Source organism: Schistocerca serialis, chromosome 6 (genome assembly GCF_023864345.2).
Source record: "Schistocerca serialis cubense isolate TAMUIC-IGC-003099 chromosome 6, iqSchSeri2.2, whole genome shotgun sequence".
In the NCBI taxonomy this organism is placed as follows: Eukaryota; Metazoa; Arthropoda; class Insecta; order Orthoptera; family Acrididae; genus Schistocerca; species Schistocerca serialis.
In genome coordinates, this window is record NC_064643.1 from 214742105 (window position 1) to 214765823 (window position 23719).

The 23719-nt window shown below is 42.8% G+C and overlaps 1 protein-coding gene across 1 annotated transcript in view; it reads left to right on the forward strand.

The window, feature by feature from the left end:
* The window catches only part of LOC126484200 (cytochrome P450 6k1-like), a 135570-nt gene that overhangs the window by 12455 nt on the left and 99396 nt on the right, over nucleotides 1-23719 (forward strand). Inside the window, exons 2-3 of the mRNA XM_050107612.1 lie at nucleotides 9819-10048; nucleotides 16159-16397. Coding sequence (XP_049963569.1) covers nucleotides 9829-10048; nucleotides 16159-16397 — 459 coding nt within the window. The 5' untranslated portion in view covers nucleotides 9819-9828. The remainder of the gene's footprint in view (nucleotides 1-9818; nucleotides 10049-16158; nucleotides 16398-23719) is intronic.

Genomic DNA, 23719 nt, shown 5'->3' on the forward strand with positions numbered 1-23719 from the left:
ATATTCGGAAATATGTGAACAATTAATAATGTAGCCATGAAATTAAATATTACACAACGTTTTCCATGGATATGTTTTGTTATAAATGCCACTACTTAGTCGTTTATGATATTTGAGTGTGACACTACAACCAGGCAGATTAGGTCTTGTCGTACTGTTATGAGAACTACACTGATTAGCCGAAACATTATGACTACTGCCCACCGCGAGCTTGAATGCCGCCTGGTGGCGTTGGCGACCACGTGGGGTCGTAAAAGTATATAATCGGAGCAGCGACGATTGGGAAATAGCGATAGTATGGGCCGCACATGGGGAAATTAGCTAATGTAAACGACTGAAAAAGTTCACAATGTTCTAACCCGGTTCCCAGTCATCACAGATTCTTCAGTGTATGTACTTAAGCGTCAACAGGGCACTTGTGATGCCTTTATAAAGGAACAGAACGTATAACAAGTTTCTCTTTCGTTTCCTTTAAAAGAGAGAGAGAGATAGGAAGTAAAAATTGGGAAATAGCGATAGTATGGGCCGCAGATGGGGAAATTAGCTAATGTAAACGACTGAAAAAGTTCAGAATGTTCTAACCCGGTACCCAGTCATCACAGATTCTTCAGTGTATGTACTTAAGCGTCAACAGGGCACTTGTGATGCCTTTATAAAGGAACAGAACGTATAACAAGTTTCTCTTTCGTTTCCTTTAAAAGAGAGAGAGAGATAGGAAGTAAAAATTGGGAAATAGCGATAGTATGGGCCGCAGATGGGGAAATTAGCTAATGTAAACGACTGAAAAAGTTCAGAATGTTCTAACCCGGTACCCAGTCATCACAGATTCTTCAGTGTATCTACTTAAGCGTCAACAGGGCACTTGTGATGCCTTTATAAAGGAACAGAACGTATAACAAGTTTCTCTTTCGTTTCCTTTAAAAGAGAGAGAGAGATAGGAAGTAAAAATTGGGAAATAGCGATAGTATGGGCCGCAGATGGGGAAATTAGCTAATGTAAACGACTGAAAAAGTTCAGAATGTTCTAACCCGGTACCCAGTCATCACAGATTCTTCAGTGTATCTACTTAAGCGTCAACAGGGCACTTGTGATGCCTTTATAAAGGAACAGAACGTATAACAAGTTTCTCTTTCGTTTCCTTTAAAAGAGAGAGAGAGATAGAGAGAGAGGGATCGGAAGGTGATAGTCTTAATTATTGAAACCGATCATCGGGAATAAATAGTAATGAAAATGATCTTGACTATTAAATTTTAGCCGCGTGGGGTAGCCGCGCGGTCCGTGCGGCTCCTCCCGTCAGAGGTTCGATCCTCCCTCGGGCGTGGGTGTGAGTGTGTTTGTCCTCAGCGTAAGTTAGGCTAAAAGTGTGTAAGATTAGGGATCGATGACCTTAGCAGTTTGGTCCCATAAGGCCTTACCACAAATTTCCAAAATTAAACTTTCTTCAAAGCAGTTACAGAGCGCTCTTCTTATCTCTAATTATGAGAAATTCCAATCAAATATCGAAGTCTCACTTCTAGTTTTACTTGTACCAGCACGTCATCTTTAATGTGAATATCCTTGTTTTAAAGAAAGAAAGAAAGAAAGAAAGAGAGAGAGAGAGAGAGAGAGAGAGCTCGAATCACTTCTCTACAAGTACTCGAAATTAGGTTTCGTTACCCGAAACTGTTTCCTGTGTGCGTCTTCCGCTTCACATACTCGAGACGATTCATGGTGACCTGGAAGAGCAAACTCACAAGTATAGACACTGTTTTGCTGAATTTATTTGAAGTTGTACAGACATACGTCAATTAATCTTCAATGACTGTCATTCACCATATTTGTGAAAGGCGAACATAAAATGTATAATAACATACTCCCGACACCTAAAGCACTTGCAAACCACTTCACGTAATGGAATCACCACCTTACTGGCATATAAACGCCAGTGAGCAATAATATTAATTTGTAGACAGCTAATGTCCACCTGGCAACGGCCTTGCCGCAGGGGATACACCGCTTCACATGAGATCGCCGAGGTTAAGCGCTGTTGGGGGTGGCCGGCACTTGGATGGGTGACCATCCCGGCCGCCATGCGCTGTTGCCATTTTTCAGGGTGCACTCAGGCTCGTGATGCCCATTGAGGAGCTACTTGACCGAATAGTAGCGGCTTCGGTCAAGAATACCATCATAACGACCGGGAGAGCGGTGTGCTCACCCCACGCCCCTCCTATCCGCATTCTCCCCTGAGGATAACACGGCGGTCGGATGGTCCCGGCAGCCCACTCGTGGCCTGAAGACGGAGTGCTAATGTCCACCTATCAAAAAGATATCCAGTTCAGTAACGCTGAGCATAACAAACGCCATCCGTTTCACTTGAGCAAATTACTTTTTGGGGCTATAATTTACACTTAAAATTGCCCACATTCTTAGCTGAGTGGTCACCACGTCTGACTGCCATGCAGCGGGCCCGGGTTCGATTCCCGGCTGGCTCGGAGATTTTCTTCGCTTGCGGACTGGGTATTGTGTAGTTTTCTTCATTTCATCATCACCGACTCGCAAGTCACCCAACGGAGCGTCAGCTGATAAGGCTTGCAACTCGACGCCCGAATTTCCCAAGGTGGGAACTCCCGGCCATCAATGCCATACGATCATTTCATTTTTTCACACCTAAAATTTCCGGTAAAGATTCTGCTTATTAATCGTTTCCAATAAAACTGCGATTTCAGACCGTAGATTCCGCGCCGTGTCCCGATTAAGATGTTTTTGATCCTAAGAGTGCCACAAACTCCTTCGTTGACTAAACTTATTAGTTTCTCACTGCCCATGTTTCGTGTCGTGATGGCAGATGTGACCGAAGAAAATAAACTGATTTTAATTTCACCGACAGTCGTCCGAAATCTGTACATTCGGGCCGTGAGATGGGCTATATTGTGCCGCTCTCGTAGTAGCGTACTGATTTGAAAACATCGGAAGTCTTCGGCGGATGTCGGCCGCCGGAATCCACCGATGCCAGTGGCACTGTGGCCGCAACCCAAGTCAAGGACAACGAGATTGTCCCGTGTGAGTGAGTCAACGCCAGCGCCGCGGTGTTACATCATCATTTCTAGCATCGCAACAAGACTGGACTCCCAGAGAGTATCATCTTCCGAGACATGCTACTCATATGCCGTAGAGAGCCCATATAAATAAGTGCCGCCTAGCAGCCAAGCTACGCAGTGACGTAATACCAGTTTACTGAAGCACTGCAGTTGTAAACACCCAGCTGTGTGGTACCGCATGAACCACACGATGTGTCTGTGAATTTCTAAGGGACCAAACTGCTGAGGTCATCGGTCCCTAGACTTAAACACTAATTAAACTAACTTATACTAAGAACAACACAAACACCCACCCAAGGGAGGACCCGGACCTCCGGCGGGTGGGGCTGCGCAGTCCATGACATGGCGCCCCAAACCGCGCGGCCACTCCGCGCGGCCGGCACGATGTATAACGCTTTGCGTGTCATTGATTGCTGGTGCTTAATGCAAGTTGACGCTCTGAAATTATGTTCCACATTTCATAGTGTCAGTTTTACGTAACAAAATGCGTGACTAGCGAATATCTCTTTATCTGTATTGAAAAACTTTGGTTTCAGTAAATTATTGTGACTGAGTTAGTATTATGAATGACCTCCGGTTGGTACTAGGACTTCCAATAAGGCTTTACTGCCCGCAATGAACATTTGGGTTATTCTGGTTTTGTTGGATATAAAGAAACATCCGATGCTGTCATTCGCGATTTTCTTTTGTTTACTAGTTGCATGTCGAGTATCCTGAAATAATTACCAGTCTCAAGTGCATTTTTTTCTTTTATGACATTTATGTGTGATGATTGCGATGTATTAGCTGCTTCATTATTCTGGTGACATTGCTGGAATATCAACTAGGAAAAACAGGCCGAGATTTCCATACCAGGTATAGACAGCACATTGGTCCTAAACAGACAAACATTAGCCATACCTATACAGGACCACATTCGAAAATGTAGAAGAAAATGTCGAACTATTCCACCAACTTAATAAAGTTGATAAAATGGATGTTTTGAAAGATCCGGAGATCACACATCACAAACATTATTATTACACCTGTAGTACAATAAAAAAAAAAGCCGTTTAGAATGGGAAATATTTTCCGATACGCGCCGTGCTGCTAATAAATGAAAGAAACCGTTACTAGCAGCATCAAATATTGCTTTATAAAAAATAATAAAACATTACTTCTGCAGTCGCACACTTTCATCAGCCATCCTAGATTTCGTGTCCTTGCATCTCAGATGCGCTCGCTCAGTGCAAAATTATTACTAATTCTCCAGACAAACGATACAGGTTTAATGAGTGGCCTCTGCTTCTGTAACTGTTTTACAAGAAGAAAACTGGCATTCTAGGTGAGTAAAAAGCAATGGCACTGGATAATGGATGACAGTAAATGAATCATTTGGAGTGATGGATCACGCTATCCCCAGAGGCTAACAGGTAAGCGTTACCGAATGCCTGGGGAACGTTACCCTCCGTCACGCATATTACCAACAGCGAATTAGTGTGAGGTTCTGTTATGGTATGGAGGAGTTTTTCGTGGTTAGTTTGCGGCACCAATATTGCACTTAAGAAAATTCTAAATGCCGAACGATACGAACACATTTTGGAGCACTGAGTACTGCATACAGTAAAGGAACAGTTCGGAGATGATTGTATCAGCATGACAATGCACCGTATCATAAAGCAGCATCTAGTGGGCGACGGTTTGTGGACACTCCTGGACTGGGATGTCCAGAGGCCCAATGTGAAGCCTTAGGTACGTGTTAGAATGTCGACTTCGCTCCAGACCCCATCGTCCAACATTGCTGCCTCCTCTTGAGGACTAATGAGCTGCTAATCCTCCACAGACATTCAGACAACTCAATGGCAGTGTCCCCAGTAGAGCCGGCCGCTGTGTCCGAGCGGTTCTAGGCACTTCAGTCTGGAGTCGCGCGACTACTACGGCCGCAGGTTCGAATCCTGCCTCGGGCATGGATGTGTGTGATGTCGTTAGGTTAGTTGGGTTTAAGTAGTTCTAAGTTCTAGGGGACTGATGACCTCAGATGTTAAGTCCCATAGTGCTCAGAGCCATTTAAACCAATCTAGTAACGTTATACGGACGGGTCGAGTGGACACACCTGTGCATGAAGTCAGGATAGCAGTTGGGTACCTGTGAAGCATCTCTCACGCTAGTAAAACATTGTCACAATTCTGTTAACCACGTTTACAGTAGTCCTATTCACACCAGCCTTGTAGCCTATGCCTCACTGAGCTGCGTGTTGCCGGCCGCGATGGCCGAGCGGTTCTAGGCGCTTCAGTCCGGAACCGCGTGACTGCTACGGTCACAGGTTCGAATCCTGCCTCGGGCATGGATGTGTGTGATGTCGTTAGGTTAGTTAGGTTTAAGTAGTTCTAAGTTCTAGGGGACTAATGACCTCAGCAGTTAAGTCCCATAATGCTCAGAACCATTTGAACTATTTGAGCCAGTTGGACATCCGGCGACTTTGCTGGCAATGGTAGAGTTTAGCGAGCACGAAGTAGAAACTCTCACCATGTGCAGGTGGGCATTATCATGCTGATATGTAAGACCAGGATGGCTTGCCATGAAGGGCAACACAACAGGGCGTAGAGTATCGTCGACATACTGCTCTACTGTAAGGGTGCCACGGATGACAACCAAAGGGTTCCTCCTATAATATGAAATGGCACACCAGACTATCACTTCTGCCTGTCGGGCCATATGGCGCCCGTTAGTTAGGTTAGTATTCTACCTGCCTAAGGGGGATCTCCAGACACGTCTTCGGAGTTAGTTCGAAGTGGGACTCGTTCCTGAAGACAATTCTACTCCAATCAATGAGGTTCCAGTCCAAAGTCGTGACTGAATACGCCCCAGACAGTAGTGGGATGACATTGTAACTGTCCTCCCCCCTCCCCCTCATATGGCCTGACAACCAGGAGTGATAGTCTAGGGTGCCATTTCATTTCATAGCAGGACCCCATTGGTTGTCATCCGCGGCACCCTTGCAGCACAGCAGTACTTCGGTATTCTACGATCCACTTCATTGTCCTTCATGACAAGCCATCCTGGGCCTACATTTCACCAAGATAATGCCTGCCCACACGAGGCGAGAGTTTCCACTGCTTGTCTTCGTGCTTGACAAACACTACCTTCGTCAGTACAGTTGCCACATCTCTCCCCAATCGAGGACATTTGCAGTATTACAGGTAGGACCCTCCAGCCAGCTCAGGATTGTGACTATTTAATGCGCCAGTTAGACCAAATTTGGCACATTATCCCTCAGGAGATAAACAAATATTTCAATCAACGCCATGCCGAATAATTGCTTGTCAAAGAGCCAGAGCTGGACAAATACATTATTGAAATGCTCAATTTGTGAAGCTTCTTCTCCCACCCAATTTGCCTAACATTCGGATAATTTCTTCGTGGTGTGCCTTATATATATACAAGGTGCGACAATAAAGTAATGAGACTTATTTTCTTTGTAAGAAGTGGCAACCCTGCAGACACAGTATCTTTGACCTTGGTCTATAAGCTGCTTCTAGTCCAAGCGGCACATCGACGCATCTGCTCAGTGGTGAGTTAACACGTGTTGGTGTCTCTCGTCACGGAAATAGAACCGCATAATATTGCGCAACGCTATGCCATTTCTTTTTGCGTTAAATTGTTTGAAAACGCGACGACAACTTACAATAAGCTCCAGAAGACTTTTGGAGAGGAGGTTATGTCAAGACCTCAAGTTTTTCCTTGGCATAAAATGTTTAGTGAAGGCAGAACGAATGTTGTAGATGAAGACCGCAGTGGACGGCCATCAACCTCACAGACGGATGTCAACTTGGCCAGGGTGCGTGAACTCGCACGATCTGATCGAAGATTATCTGTGAAAATGATTGCAGAAGAACTGAACATCAATCAAGAAACGGTTCGTCTAATAATAACTGAAGATCTTGGTATGAGAAAGATTAGTGCAAAAATTGTCCCCAAAAATCTCACACCGCAACTGCGAGAAACACGGAAAAATGTGGCAGCCGCTGTTAGAGCAAACGGAAATCAATGCAAAGTTGTTTTTTTTTTTTCAGTACAATCCAGAGACAAAACGCCGAAATTCGCAATGGTGCTCAAAGGGATCACCCAGACCAAAAAAAGCTCACATGTCAAAGCCAAAAGTGAAATGTATGCTTGTGTGCTTCTTTGATTCCAAAGGAATTATTCATAAAGAGTGGGTGCCTTCTGGACAAACAGTTAACCAATATTACTACAAAGAAATTTTAGAAAGACTTCGTAAAAGAGTTCTTTGTGTCCGTGCCAACATTGCTAATAACTGGATTCTGCATCACAATAATGCGCCATCTCATACCCTCTGTCAGTGCAGCAATTTTTAACCTCATAACAAATTTCAGTACTACCACAGCCACATTATTCACTAGATATCGCTCCGTGCGACTTTTTTCTATTTCCAAGAGTCCAAACGGCGGTCAAGGGACACCATTTTCAAACAACACAAGATGTCCAAAAAGCTGTGACGAGGGTCTTGAAGGATATTACAGAAGATGAGTTCCAGAAATTTTACCATCAATGGAAGAAGCGCTGGAGAAAGTGTGTGCAATCAGATGGGAACTACTTTGAAGGAGACAACACTAAACTTGACTAAAACGATTAGCAACATTTTTTTTCACATCAGTCTCATTACTTTATTGTCGCACCTCGTATGTACATGAAGCCTTAAAAATTATCAGACAAACAAAGAGAAGGCACATGAAGGACCAGTTGGACTCGATAGAAAAAGACTTCAGAGACCACAGTAGTCGAGACTTTTATAGGACGTTCACAGGGAGGATTCGATGATACATCCCTCGGAACTTATGTTTCCGAAAACCAGACGGCAAATCCTCGCTGACCAATCGAGATGATTGTAGAAAATTGGCTCAATATTTCTCAGAGCTACTCAATTGCCAGGAGCCCACATCAAGATGGCCCAAAGAGACTCCCGCACAAGTAAACCCAGAGTCTCCACCACCTGCCAAAGAAGATATCCATAGACACATCTTCAGACCCAAGAATAAGAGGGCATCTGGAGAAGACGGTATAGTTGCACATCTATTGAAGAACGTAGGCCAAAGTAGACTTGAGAAACTCACAGAAATCGTCATAGACATCTAGAAAACGGAAAAGGTACCTGAAGAATGGAAATGTGGACTCATCCATCCGTTACACAACAAAGGTGACAGAACAGATGTCACTAACTACAGAGGGATTTCTCTCCTTGAAGTCACCTACAAAATTCTGTCCGCATGCCTTCTTCAAAGAACACAAGAACAGCTTGAAAACAAAATTGGTGATTATCAAGCCGGTTTCCGACTGGGGCGTTATTGTGTTGGACAAATTTTCAATTTGAAGATGCTACTGAAGCATGAACCATGGACCTTGCCGTTGGTTGAGAGGCTTGCGTGCCTCAGCGATACAGATGGCCGTACCGTAGGTGCAACCACAAAGGAGGGATATCTGTTGAGAGGCCAGACAAATGTGTGGTTCCTGAAGAGGGGCAGCAGCCTTTTCAGTAGTTGCAGCGGCAACAGTCTGGATGATTGACTGACCTGGCCTTGCAACATTAACCAAAACAGCCTTGCTGTGCTGGTACTGCGAACAGCTGAAAGCAAGGGGAAACTACGGCCGTAATTTTTCCCGAGGGCATGCAGCTTTACTGTATGGATAAATGATGATGGCGTCCTCTTGGGTAAAATATTCCAGAGGTAAAATAGTCCCCCATTCGGATCTCCGGGCGGGGACTACTCAAGAGGATGTCGTTATCAGGAGAAAGAAAACTGGTGTTCTACGGATCGGAGCGTGGAATGTCAGATCCCTTAATTGGGCAGGTAGATTGTTGTTGTTGTTGTGGTCTTCAGTCCTGAGACTGGTTTGATGCAGCTCTCGATAATACTCTATCCTGTGCAAGCTTTTTCATCTCCCAGTACCTACTGCAACCTACATCCTTCTGAATCTGCTTAGTGTATTCATCTCTTGGTCTCCCTCTACGATTTTTACCCTCCACGCTGCCCTCCAATACTAAATTGGTGATCCCTTGATGCCTCAGAACATGTCCTACCAACCGATCCCTTCTACTGGTCAAGTTGTGCCACAAACTTCTCTTCTCCCCAATCCTATTCAATACTTCCTCATTAGTTATGTGATTTACCCATCTAATCTTGAGCATTCTTCTGTAGCACCACATTTCGAAAGCTTCTATTCTCTTCTTGTCCAAACTATTTATCGTCCATGTTTCACTTCCATACATGGCTACACTCCATACAAATACTTTCAGAAATGACTTCCTGACACTTAAATCTATACTCGATGTTAATAAATTTCCTTTCTTCATGATTAGGTAGGCAACCGAAAACATTTGGCCATGAAGGAATTGACTCTCTAGTCAATAGTTATAGCGATTACTCCCGAAATAATAAACAATTTACTTACTTATTTTCCATATGTCTCGTTTTCATTTGACTGCCTCTTATAGTTACTCGTTTTGGATATATTTTGTGTGGCCTTACTGAAAATGCCTTTATACATTTAGGATAACCCTAAACTTTCTGAATAATAGCTTGGAAAGATTAAAATCTGAGTACACATTTGCATGTTACATTTTGACGTAGAAGGACAGAAAACGGAATCAAAGGAAAAGAGAATATGTTGAAATGTTTTCTGAAAGAGGCATGCTGTGCAGTAACTAGTGATGCTCGGAATGACTGTTTGCTAATTATGTTTCAGAGTCACCACCATGGCCTTGTTTGTGGACTCGTGGCTCACGGAGCTGTTGGTAGCCCTGTCACTGGTGACAGTGGCGGTGTACGTATGGTTCTCGCACAGGTACAAGTACTGGCACAAGAAGGGCGTGCCTTACCTGGAACCACAGTTTCCGTTTGGAAATGTTTACGAAAGTTTTGTGGGCAAGCGGCCACTGCCACTGATCATCAGCGACGCTTATCGGCAGTTTAAAGGTAAGTTCGAAGATGTACCATGTAAGTGTTCGTTCATGCTTACTTTATTAAGTTACCTAAAATTACTATTTGTAGACATGCATGTCACTAACTGATGATCTGAAGTTTTGAATTTTACGGGACGTAAAAAGATAATGTTTTTTATTGCATACATTTATTTTCTGTAAATGTGCATTTTACATTTTAATGCTTTATTTATTCCACTCCTCAAGCATTTGTCCGAACTTTATGCCATTGTCGTAGTGTTGTAACGACACCCCTAATTTATTTAAATATTTTTTGATTGGAGTTGCCACCTTTGGCAAGTCAGAAGTAGGCACACTTCAGGCAAAAGATAGCACATAATATATTAAATGAGCACTAACGTTCGTCAGTTTCTTATCCTCACATCAAAGTAACACTTGAAAATAAAAAAGTATTTAAATATTTAGACAGTGGCGAAAATCAGTGTGCACGGTGCCGGAACTTACAGGCTTACTTGTTGCGTGGTATGGCGTCCTTTTCAAGTTTCTTCTCATGTAGAACATGCTGATAAAATTCTGTGCATCTCATATAATAGTGTGTTTTAACAAGAAGTTCCTTTTCCCACAGATTTCACCTTACGTTTGTTTCACTCACCTATCCACAAGTCTTTGATCAGGGCAAACACTCGTTCTACGTGTGCATTGCTCACATGAAGATGAAAACGAGGCGGCGAAACAATTAGCTAAAGTAAATTGTATTTAACACATACTGACTTTGGCTAACACAAATAAGATGATAAACTTAACAATATGAAATATAAAATTATGCAGTATGATGTAAGAAAAAGTAAAACACTAAAAGTAAACCAAAAAAAGTAGGGACTTAAGGGTGCCCCGTGATACTGATGTAGGGACACGGAATAATTATGGAAAAATAGCTACGATCCCTGCAAAATCGCGTCAGGTGCCAAACCTATTTCCAACTGTTTCCAAACACGGGCGTAGTTCAGTTATAAAGCAGTTTGTGTCGGATTAACCACAGAAGTGAGAGCCTAAATAAAAATTTCCTGCAAAATTTAAGTTACCAGTATAAAAATTACAACTGTGGCCCAAAATTTTGCATCTGACGGCTTAAAAAATGTGTACCACCGCTAAGGGCGCCGCTAGCAGAACAATTGAACACCAAATGTTAAGTCCAAGAAGCAAATAATTATAGCAGCTTCTCGCAGCGATTTAAAAACTGCACTCTACAGAAAATTATTGAAAATAAAAATGATAATATTTGCTTATCAGTTCACGCAGTAAAATAAGCAATTGATCATTGAACTATTTACGCCTCGTAAAACTAACTTTCCTACCAGCTTGAATAATACTGACAAATGTAGTAGTGCTGGCCTTGGTCAACCGTAAACATGTCATTCCAGAATGAATACAATACCCCACATTAGAACGCCATACATGTCTTGCTTCTTCATAGTTCGGCGCCGACCTGTGTGGCCACGTGGTTCTAGGCGCTTCAGTCCGGAACCACACGGCTGCTGCGGTCGCAGGTGCGAATCCTGCCTCGGGCATGGATGTGTGTGATGTCTTTAGGTTAATTTGGTTTAAGTATTTCTAAGTTCTAGGGGACTGATGACCTCAGATATTAAGTGCCGTAGTGCTCAGAGCCATTTGAACCATTCGGCGCCTACAAAGCATCCATACTAGTATCCTGTGTCCTGCATTCCCTGGAGCGCGAATCTGGGTGGCGGCTCGGACGTTCTTTGCAGTGTACCTGGAACAAATATTTTTCAGAATTGTTGATCTTTTCCCACTTGCCGCCTTCTTTCATCAATCAACAACAGTGAGATTTATTATCCTAACGCTTACGTTGAAAATTACTATTTTAGTGTGGATATAAAAAAAAACTTACGTAACTGGACTGTTACATTCAAAGAGACGGAGTTTACATAGAGATGCTGTGGCACGTTGTTTAGCGCTCCCTGCGGTGCCACACTGTACCATTATCCGCCATATTTTTAGAAGTCATTGTGTACGTGTGACTTAAATGAGGAAGACGCGTGGGGTAGCCATGTGGTCTAGGGTGCCTTGACACGGTTCGCGCGGTTACCCCCGTCGGAGGTTCGAGTCCTCCCTCGGGCATGGGTGTGTGTGTGTGCTTGTGTGTGTTGTTCTTAGTATAGGTTAGTTCTAGTTATATTAAGTAGTGTGTAAGCCTAGAGACAGATGACTCAGCAATTTGGTTCCTTAGGAATTCACACACATTTTTGAACACCTGTCTACCGCTAGTGTAGATCTTACGTGCAACGGTGTCTTCAGTCTTGGCACAGTGTGTGTCTGACGCGGGACGAGGGTACCAGTCCGGTATTTACCCATTAGGGTGATGGAAACCATATGCGTGCCTCGTCCCTATCTGATGAGGTAGACATGAGATCTAGATGCCGCAATATTTCAGACTACAGTTACCTGACCCCACTGCAGTCTTGCAGACCACGGATACGATATTCTGTAATTCCCGTTTACTAAACGAGCGGTTTTACTCTTCAGACTCGCATGAGTTTAGATCCAACCAGAGCTATCGGCTAATTTCTGTCTTCGTTGGAACGCCATTGGGTATTGTTTGGCGAAAGTATTTCGCCGTCAACCTGGCTGAAGTTTCAGGAGTAGTGATGAGAGCTCCAGCAGGTGCATTACTTTTTCCAATAATTAACCTCATTGATTCAGTTATCGCCAATGATGGTTGGTTGGTTGATTGATCTGGGGGAGGAACCAAACAGCGAAGTCATGGGTCCCATCGGGTGAGGAAGGATGGGGAAGGAAATCATCCGTGTCCTTTCGTAGCAACCATTCCGGCATTTGCCTGAAGCGATTTAGGGAAATAACGGAAACTCAAAATCAGGATGGCCGGGCGTGGGTCTGAACCGTCGTCCTCCCGAATGCGAATCCAGTGTGCTAACCACTGCGCCACCTCGCTCGGTGCCAATGATAGTATGAAATTATTAACGGATTTCAGAATTACTGTGGCAGCTGCTCGGCTCACTGTGATAATGCCCCGAGCTTTTGCTTAGCTATTGGAAATGCTGCCGATTTCTCTCCAGATGGATCGCAGTGGAACCTATGTAGAGCCGTCGGTCCCTGATAGCTGAACGGAATTTCTTTTTCCAGCATGTGATTTGACGTCTGTCGGATTTGACAGGAGGCGTTTCAATGGACACGTCACCAGTCTTCTGAATGATTTTAGTGGCGTGTTCTACAATGTCCTCGGTACCGATAGGGGTGGCGGTTATCGCTAAAGCAACCGGTTTTCGGTTATTCTGGATCTTATCGTTTCCAGTTAACCTGACCGGTACAACCGCTCAAAATAACCGGTTTCTGAAATAACCCATTTTAGGTTTTTTTTATTGCTATTACTTTCAGTTCCTAATGAAGGTGAAGCAGTAGAAATCACGATCTGGTATATGGGACTGAGGCTGTGGCAGAAATCGGTTGTTTTCTCCAGTAAAGATGGCGAATGTGAGGAGGAGACGGGCGAGGCGACAGCGAAAGCGAAAGGCAACAAGTTGATGACTACCCTGCATCGTCACTTTTCGATGATATCTGTTTTTCATCTTTTAGCAATCATCAACATGAAGGATTCAGTTATTTTCCTAAATTTGTATCACCTGAATAACATGTACCTGTACCAATCAAATTCACCTTCTTTTTGGATCTTTGGTGGTTATTTAGTTCCATGTTCTATGGATCATTTGCGCGATAAATCGTAATGATGTGGGACTTGTCAGTTTATGTTAACATCACAAGTTAATTTGCAAATCTAGCTACATGCTGAACATTTGTAAGTTTTATGTCTTTGTTTTGTTATTATTTTTATTATTAAATATGCAGATTTAAGCTAGTAATTCCTACCCACCATCTTCAACGCATTACATTTATAGAAATTCTTCTACGATATAGGAGGAATTGTCAAGGAGAAACTTTTTCAGTTTGTTTTCAATGTTTACCTTGCTGTCTGTCAGACATTTTATATCACTGGATAAGTGACCGAAACTTTTAGCTGCAGCATTGTTCACCCCTTTTGTGCTAAAGACTGCCTTAATGTGGGGTACTGAATGTCATTTTTCCTTCTGGTACTATAATTATGTACATCATTGTTTGTATTTGTTTTCTCCTTCTGCGATATCACTGGTTCCTTGTGCCTCCTCCCGCTTTTAATTTTTTAAAGCACTTCATTGCTACCGCGCTTCGTAAAATACTTTCGAACTGTGGATGGTATCATTCTGCAGTACAACTGATCTCTGAGACGGACAGCGACGAACTACCGAATAGACCAGGTGGGGGCAAGTCTTGCACTCTGCACTTAAGAATACACGCGTACCAACTAATAGGCCACGCCACAAGGTAACAGGTACATTCTGTTTGCAAATATGTACCGAATGTTACGTCTGTGTTGCTAGTTTCTAATTCTATGCCTCGTTGTTAAAATACTGCTGATCACGTTTCCCAATTTCTATAATAGTCCAATATTTCAAAGTAGTACCAATTTTAGGAGTAAACATTACTCACTTTAAAAAATTATTTAAAAAGATTTTTAGCACGGCTGCTGTGGCAAATTGATATACCAGTTTTTTACCCTGTCATTAATAAAAAATCAAATAAACCTATTATGACCGAGACCAAACAAATACCGAAAAATAATAGCTCTTCAGAACTAAAATACCGGTATCGGCTGAAACGGTCGATTTTTCGCATCCGTAGGTGCTGGTACCGTATCTGTAAAGCGTCGATTTAGGTACCCCGGTGGTAGTAACTTACGTACCTGGAAGCCTTAATGACGTAGAAAACCCCAAGATCGCCGCGCGGGATTAGCCGAGCAGTCAGAGCGCTGCAGTCATGGACTGTGCGGCTGGTCCCGGCGGAGGTTCGAGTCCTCCCTCGGGCATGGTTGTGTGTGTTTGTCCTTAAAATAATTTAGGTTAAGTAGTGTGTAAGCTTAGGGGCTGATGACCTTAGCAGTGAAGTCCCATAAGATTTCACACACATTTGAACATTTTTGAGATAGTATCAGGTAACACAGAAGAGCAGAGAGACAGGTCAAAACATGAGCAGAGGAACCTCATGCTTTGAGATCCTCTCAAGGCTTCAGATACTCGCAGTTGTGGTTCATTACTTCGTTCATTTTTCATCAGTAATGAACTGATGTACCGCTGTAGGGAATCGAAAGAACTCGGTGCCGACGGAATATTAAATTTAATCTTATTTTCTCAAAAACTGACATTTTGAGCCCGCGGTTGTGTATAAAAATATAGTTTGACTCTTACATAGAAGATTACAGCAGCCAGCCACTTTTTGCAATGCTATTTATTTATTTAAACAGCGCCATTACCGGTTTCGAACCGACAGGTTCAGCTTCAGACGCCTAGTTCACTTCTTAAATTAGATTTCACTTTTTGTTTCCCCAACTAACGAAATTTCCTTGGGGTGGTGGTGCCCTACAACCAAAACAAGATATGAGACATCGTCGTTTTAACTGTAATTGTGCCCTACAGCAATTTTAAGTGATGTAAACAAATTATTATTATTAAAGGGAAGATGTTCGGTTACACTATACAGTTTTCGCTGCTGCAAGATATGATAAGCAGTCTGCACTGGAACATAATGGCGCGAATTCTTCATCGTAAGTAACCGAAACAACTTCCCTTAAATTATAATAATATTTTGTTTACATCACTTAAAATCGGTGTGAAGCACACTTACAGTTAAAAAGATGTTGTCTCACATGTTTTGGTTGTAGGGCACCATCACCCCAAGGAAATTACGTCAGTTGGGAAGAGAAAAGGCGAAATCTAATGTAAAACTGTTTAAATAAATAAGTTGAATTGTAAAAAGCGGTTGACTGCTGTAATCTTCTATTTAATAGTCAACCTATAAATTTAATCTTCCTACACATTCATTCAATAGAGTGCACAGATTGTCACATTGCTCTAACAGTGATCTGGAAAGAATTATTTCCCGACTTCCGTAACCTGAAGAGGTAGAAAATTGTCATTAAAACAGTGAATGAACCCTAGCCCTCCTTCCCCCCCACCCCCCCACCCCCACCCCCATAAATACACACACATATGGAATACAGTATCATATTTCTTTTAGGTAAACGATTCGGGGGAATATACATCGTCACCCAACCAACTTTGGTGACAGTGGACCCTGATTTCATCCGTGACGTTCTTGTGAAGGATTTTGGGACTTTCCACGACAGGGGAATAAGAGTGGACGAAAACGAACCTCTGGGCAAACATCTCTTCTTGTTAGGAGGCAGCAAGTGGCGGCGGTTACGTGTAAAGCTGACACCGACGTTCACATCGGGGAAAATGAAGATGATGTTCCAGGTGAGTCAAACAGCGCGCGAGCTGGTAAAGTGTCGGAGTGTTCTGGCAATGTGGTGAGTCGTTTGGTGAATGACAAAAGACTGTTACACCGTTTTAGGTAGGTCTGATACCATATGTATGAAAATGCCGTGTATGGTCCGAGTGATTTACCCTTGGCTTTTGCGTTTTTATACACGAGGCTTCTATTGTGCGAGACGCTATGTAAATATAAATTTAAGCCCGTGATATCGAAACGATAATAGTTATATTCTACCTGTGAGCAAGGATTGGCAAGAAGTTCATACATGGCTCAATGGTAGTGCATATCGCCACGCAAACCCTTCCATCCTCCTTATCGTCCTTCTACTCTACCTCCCCACAATATGACGTCCTGTAATTTTAACACTTTTCCACTAAATCTCAAGTTATTTTAAGGAATATTTTGTAACTTAGGTAAGTATTCCGAGTCTATGAACGATGATATAGTTCCAAGGGGTTCTATCGTGGGACGTTTGTTCTTTCTGGTATAATTACAGGTTGGTCCATTGATCGCGACGGGGCCAAATACCTCACGAAATAAGCGTCAAACAAAAACCTACAAAGAACGAAACTTGTCTGGCTTGAAGGGGGAAACCAGATGGCGTTATGGTTGGCCCGCTAGATGGCGCTGCCATAGGTCAAACGGATATCAACTGCGTTTTTTAAAGTGGGAATCCCCACTTTTTATTACATATTCGTGTAGTACGTAAAGAAATATGAATGTTTTAGTTTGACCACTTTTTTCGCTTTGTGACAGATGGCGTTGTAATAGTCACAAATATATCGTTCACAATTTTAGACGAATTGTCGGTAACAGGTAGGTTTTTTTAAAATTAAAATACAATACCGCTCCAGCCGCATGTGAGCTATGTGCCGGACATCCATCATGTTAGAGGTACATCGCCATTCTGTCATGCAGTGAAACATCTTGTAGTAACATCGGTAGAACATTACGTAGGAAATCAGCATGCATTGCACCATTAAATTGCCATCGATAAAATGGGGGCCAATTGTCCTTCCTCCCATAATGCCTCACCATACATTAACCCGCCAAGGTCGCTGATGTTCCACTTGTCGCAGCCATCGTGGATTTTCCGTTGCCCAACAGCGCATATTATGCCGCTTTACTTTACCGCTGTTGGTGAATGATGTTTCGTCGCTAAATAGAACGCGTGCAAAAATCTATCATCGTCCCGTAATTTCTCTTGTGCCCAGTGGCAGAACTGTACACGACGTTCAAAGTCGTCGCCACTCAATTCCTGGTTCATAGAAATATGGTACGGGTGCAGTCGATGTTGATGTAGCATTTTCAACACCGACGTTTTAGAGATTCCCGATTCTCGCGCAATTTGCCTGTTACTGATGTGCGGATTAGCCGCGACAGCAGCTACAACACCTACTTGGGCATCATCATTTGTTGCAGGTCGTGGTTGACATTTCACATGTGGCTGAACACTTCCTGTTTCCTTAAATAACGTAACTATCCGGCGAACGGTCCGGACACTTGGATGATGTCCAGGGTACCGAGAAGCATACATAGCACACGCCCGTTGGGTTAAGAAATGGTTCAAATGGCTCTGAGCACTATGCGTCTTAACTTCTGAGGTCATCAGTCGCCTAGAACTTAGAACTAATTAAACATAACTAACTTAGGGACATCACACACATTCATGCCCGAGGCAGGATTCGAACCTGCGACCGTAGTGGTCGCTCGGTTCCAGACTGTAGCGCCTAGATCCGCACGGCCACTCCGGCCTGCCACGCCAGTTGAGAATTTTGGGAATTTTGATCAGAATAGCCATACATCAACACGATGTCGACCTTTTCCGCAATTGGTAAACGGTCCATTTTAACACGAAGCAAATACCGTCCGTACTGGCGGAATTTTACGTGATACCACGGATTTATACGTTTGTGACTATTACAACGCCATCTACCACAAAGCGAAAAAAGTGGTCCAACTAAAACATTCATATTTCTTTACCTACTACACGAATATGTAATAAAAAATGGGGGTTCCTATTTAAAAAAACGCAGTTGATATCCGTTTGATCTATGGCAGCGCCATCTAGCGGGCCAACCATAGCGCCATCTGGTTTCCCCCTTCTAACTAGACGAGTTTCGTTCTTTGTAGTTTTTTCTTTTGATGCTTATTTCATGAGATATTTGGCCCTGTCACTATGAATGGACCACACTGTATATTCCATAAGATGAGCAGTTTCCGTCCTTTCGTCCTTTCTCTCGATGATTTAGATATTCTACAGAAAAAACAAGGTTTTTTTTTTTTTTTTTTTTTTTTACTTTATTGTAATTTTGATACCTGAACAACCAGGTAGGCTGGCAGCAGCACAATACGCCGCTCTTCAGCCGAAGAGAGTACATGGAGATAAACAAAGAAGAGACATCACTTAGAAAAACGGCGGGAAAAAAATAGGAGACACAAGAATATAAAAGCACAAGAAGCCGTTCACACTTGATGACAATCCACACTATGAACTGGAGACCCGACGCACAAACACTGAAGAAGACGATGTCACTGGTGAACAATGGAGCGTGACGGCGAAACTGAACACTAAACATGACGGCACACACGATACACTGATGGCGGTGATCTCCGGCGCGCGAATGTCCACTGAGCGTGTGCGAGTCCGGGGACCTGCCAAGAGGGGAACAGGGGTGAGGAGGGGGAGAGGGGAGGAAAAGAGGATGCCACGGCTTAGGAGACGGGGACAGGAGGATAGGGACAGGGGAGGGGAGGCCCGGGGGACGAGGGACGAGAAAAGGAGGAGGGAGGGAAAAGGGAGAGAAGGGAGGGAGGGTGCCCAGAGGAGTAAGTACAGGAGGAGGTTGTGAGGATCAAAGTTGGTAGGAGGGGTAGATGGAGGGGAGGAGGGCATCATCAGGGAGAGGGAGCTGGCGGAAGCCACCTTGGGAGAGGGTAAGGAGGGTGGAGAGATGGAGACCGGGCGGGACGTGGGAATACAGGCGCGGCAGCGGGCAGGGGTGGGAGAGGAGCGGGGAGATGAGCGGGTGAGGAAGATCAAGTTTACGGTAGGTGTACAGGATCCGTATCCTTTCAAGGAAAAGGAGGAGGTGGGGGAAGGGGATGAGATCATACAGGATCCGTGTGGGGGAGGGGAGACGGATGCGGTAGGCGAGGTGGAGAGCATGGCGTTCCAGGATTTGGAGGGATTTAAAAAAACAAGTTATACCATCTGATTTATTAGGGGAAGCCAAAAGCATAATATTTTGAGAATATAGAAGATACATGAATTTTGTTTAGTGATAGTTGTGGGACATCCTGCCAAGGTACACTGATGAGCCAAAACATTATGACCACTGCTCATCGCGAGGCTGGATGTCACCTAATGAAGTTGAGGACACGAGAAAGGCTGTGAAATGTACGTAAGCGCAGCAGAGACGCATGGGGGATCGCTCTAGCAAAGGTATGGGCAGCAAATGGGGAAATCCACTGGAATAAACGACTTTGTAGACTATTATTAAGCAAAGTCCGTGAACGAATGTCTCGGAAACGGAGAAGCTGGTCGAATCTTCACGTGATGCTGTCGTGAGCATCCACGGAAAGAAGTAGAAGGACAGTGAAATTACCACTAGGCGCTCAGTGATTGGACGTCTCACAACTCTTCACAGGTCGTGGCCTTCTGTGTAAAAGTAGGGTATATGGTGGTCTGTGGTATCCCTGCCGAAAGAGCACAATGCTGGTGCACGCACAAGTGTTTCGGAGCACACAGTTCATAGGACATTGAACGTGGAGCTCCGTAGAAGACCACCGCTAGGTGTTCACATGTTGATCCAACGATATCGTCAATTACGATTGCACTGGGAGCGGAACCATTGGTATTCGACCGTCGATCAATGGAAACGTGTCGGCTCTTCAGGTGAATCACAGTTTTGGAACACTAGATCGACAGTCGTCACCACAAATGCCGTCCTTGAGGTGAACTGCGGCTTGAAACGAGCAGCGTATCACGGACGCAAGCTTGTGGGAGCAGTATTGTGCTACGGGAGACATTCTCCTGCTCTTGCGTGGGCTCTGTGATAGTAATCGAATACACGCTGACAGCTGTGAACCACTTGCATCCCTCCATGCTTGATTTTTTTTTTTCCCCCGACCGCGATGTCATCTTTCTGCAGTAAAACTGTCCGTGCTATAGTGCTACAATGCTTTGAGGAACACTATGGTGAACTCACGTTGATGTCTTGGCGACCTAATTCGCCTGATTTAAACCTTATGAAACCCATCTGGGTCGCTATCGGGCGCTTTCACCGCGTACGCAAATCAGCGTCCCGTTATTTACGCGAATTAAATGACCTGTTCGTAGATATCTAATGCCTCACACCTCCACAAACCTACAAACAAACTGTCGTATTCGTGATACCCTGAATCAGTGATATATTTCCTTCAAAAATTGGACAAATAGCCTATTAAGCAGGTGGTCATAATGTTTTGGCTCACCATTGTATGTTCACTTGATGTAAATTTTCACCGTAAGTATTCTTTTTTTTTCTACAGAATGTACAAAGTACCCTACAGAGACATCAAGAGTTCAACATTTGGAATCATATTATTCATGTGCACATTCATTCAGCAATCATTAAGAGCTTATTAAATGTCTTTTATGTAACGCAGCAAATTTTAAGACTGAGTTAAAAAAAATTCTATTGAGCAACTGCTACCCCACTAAAGAGTAGTGTCGCAAAAACTTTTTTGATTACTTTACTAGGTCACGTAATATTAGCATAATAGTACTATATTATTTCATATAGCTAATTATTTTGAAGAGTGGAGTTGTCAAACGTTCCAAATAACAAATCTGTCATTTGTCAGGAGAATCAAAAAACAATATACAGCTTTTTGTACGTAACTTACTCGCATTTGCAAAGTTTACAAGTTTGGGCCTCGTACAGTAATTAGTTTCCGTGTTATACCATGTTAAATAGGGAAAGTTTAATTATAACTAGCCGTTACTACTGATGAAACATATGTGTTAAGCTGCACCTGTATATGAGCTTAGTTTGATCTTTATAGCATGTGTTAGGGAACCCAGACTTATCTGCATTATCTATCAAAGTATATAAATGATTGTTCTATAACGTTGCAAAACATACACTCTCTACTGCTTATCTAACTTACAGCTTAAAGTGTACTTATCAATGAGAGTAGTTTCATCTTTGTGCCAAAGTAAACAATGTCATTCCACATGTAAATTGTTTATATTATTTCTCAAAGATTCATCTTAGTTTGGCTAAAATCGACATCAGAGTCAGTCAAACATTATAATGATCACCAAACTATGGTATTAAATTTATTTGCAACACAAAATATTGTCATCTTCTGTTAATGCTAAATTAGCTGTAACACAATGGAGATTCCGTGCCACATTGTCTCCATACAACACCATACTACAGCAGACTAACAAAATTCGCTATAAATATCGATATAGGAAAATTCTAACAAATTACTCCATACATCGTCATGCTAAAGCAAAATTCTAACAAAATGCTTCATACATTACTACATTACATGAAATTATTGTAAATTAGCCCAACGATGGTCGGATTTTTTGTCAAAAACGCTCTCAGTTCAACTAAAATATAACACTCACTTGAGCCAGGTGATGGGCACATCACATATTGGTTGGAGCCTCTTGTGCTGGTGTGGGAATCTTACACCAGAAGCTTGAGAGTTTATGAGGCATAATTTGACAGTGGACCTTGTAACAGTATTGGAACACCAGAAGCTGCCACTGTTGTGCTATATCTTTACACTAGCCATCAGCACTGGATCACAAATAGTATGCTTGGTTACATATAAGCCCAAACAAAATTGTATCAAACTGGTCCACCATCACCATTTTACAGCAAAATGGTAACAAAATGCTCCATATAAAAACATTTGCCATCTTCTTTTGACACTGCAACTATTATAGTGACTGCATGTTAGGAAATTAACTCGATCTTGCATTATCTGCTAATAATGCTAACTTACACTGATTTACAGTGGAGACTATAGGAACAGTTCTCTCTATACATCACTGTTTTCCAGTAAAATTGTAACAAATTGCCCCATATATTGTCTTGTTACAGCAAAATTGTAAAATACTGCACCATATATCGCTATTTTACAGCAAAATTCACCCGATAACCCCATCATCACCACTGTTACACGAAACTGTAACAAATTTCCCCGTATTTCACAAACACATGATGGATAATATTGAGGTAATGATGATCAGTTGACATGGTGGCTACCGAAATCTTGAAGGCATGGTAAATACTAATGAGGGGCAACTGTGGTCAGCGGAAATATGGTGACTTCCATTATCCCATTTACTGTTATGGCAGTGATCAGCTTATATGGTGACTGTTAGTATCACAAATACTGTTGAGCCAATAAATGATAACAAAATGTTTCATGTAAAAACATTTGTCATCTTCTCTTGATAATGCAAATATTTTAGTGACTCCATACTAGGACATTAACTTGATCATGCAGTATCTGCTAATAACACTAACTCATGCTGTTGTATAGTGAAGACTACATGACAGTTCACTCTCTATACATCACTGCTTTCCAGTAAAATTGTATCAAATTGCCACATATGTTGTCTTGTTACTGCAAAATAGTAACAGAATGCACCATATATCGCTATTTTTCAAAAAATTTGACAGATAACCCCATACATCACCACCATTACACGAAATTTTAACAAATTGCCCAGTACTTTACAAACACATGGTGGATCCTATTGAAGCAGTGATGATCAGTTGACACTGAAGTCATGGTAAATACTAACTTGAGGCAACTATGGTCATTTGAAATATGATGACAGCCATTACTCCATATACCACTGGGGCAGTGATGATCAGCTGAAATGGTGACTTCTATTTCCACAAATACTATTGAGCCAATAATGGTCAGTTGATGGGTTGCTAATGGTCACCCAATAATATTTGGAGCAATGGATGTCACTCATTGTCAACCAACCATCATTTCACCACAGTAGTATATGCTGTAATAGTAATCACTATGTCAACTTATCATAATTGTCCCAAAGGCATTCACCATGCATTCACAATGTATGACAATGGCTTTGGTGCAGTGGATACACCGGTTCCCATAAGATCACCGAAGTTCAACACTGTCTGGCGTAGCTGGCACTTGGCTGGGTGACCATCTGGGTCACCATGCGCTGTTGCCATTTTTCAGGGTGCACTTAGCCTTGTGATGCCAATTGAGGAGCTATTCGATCGAATACTAGCGGCTCCAGTTACAGAAAACC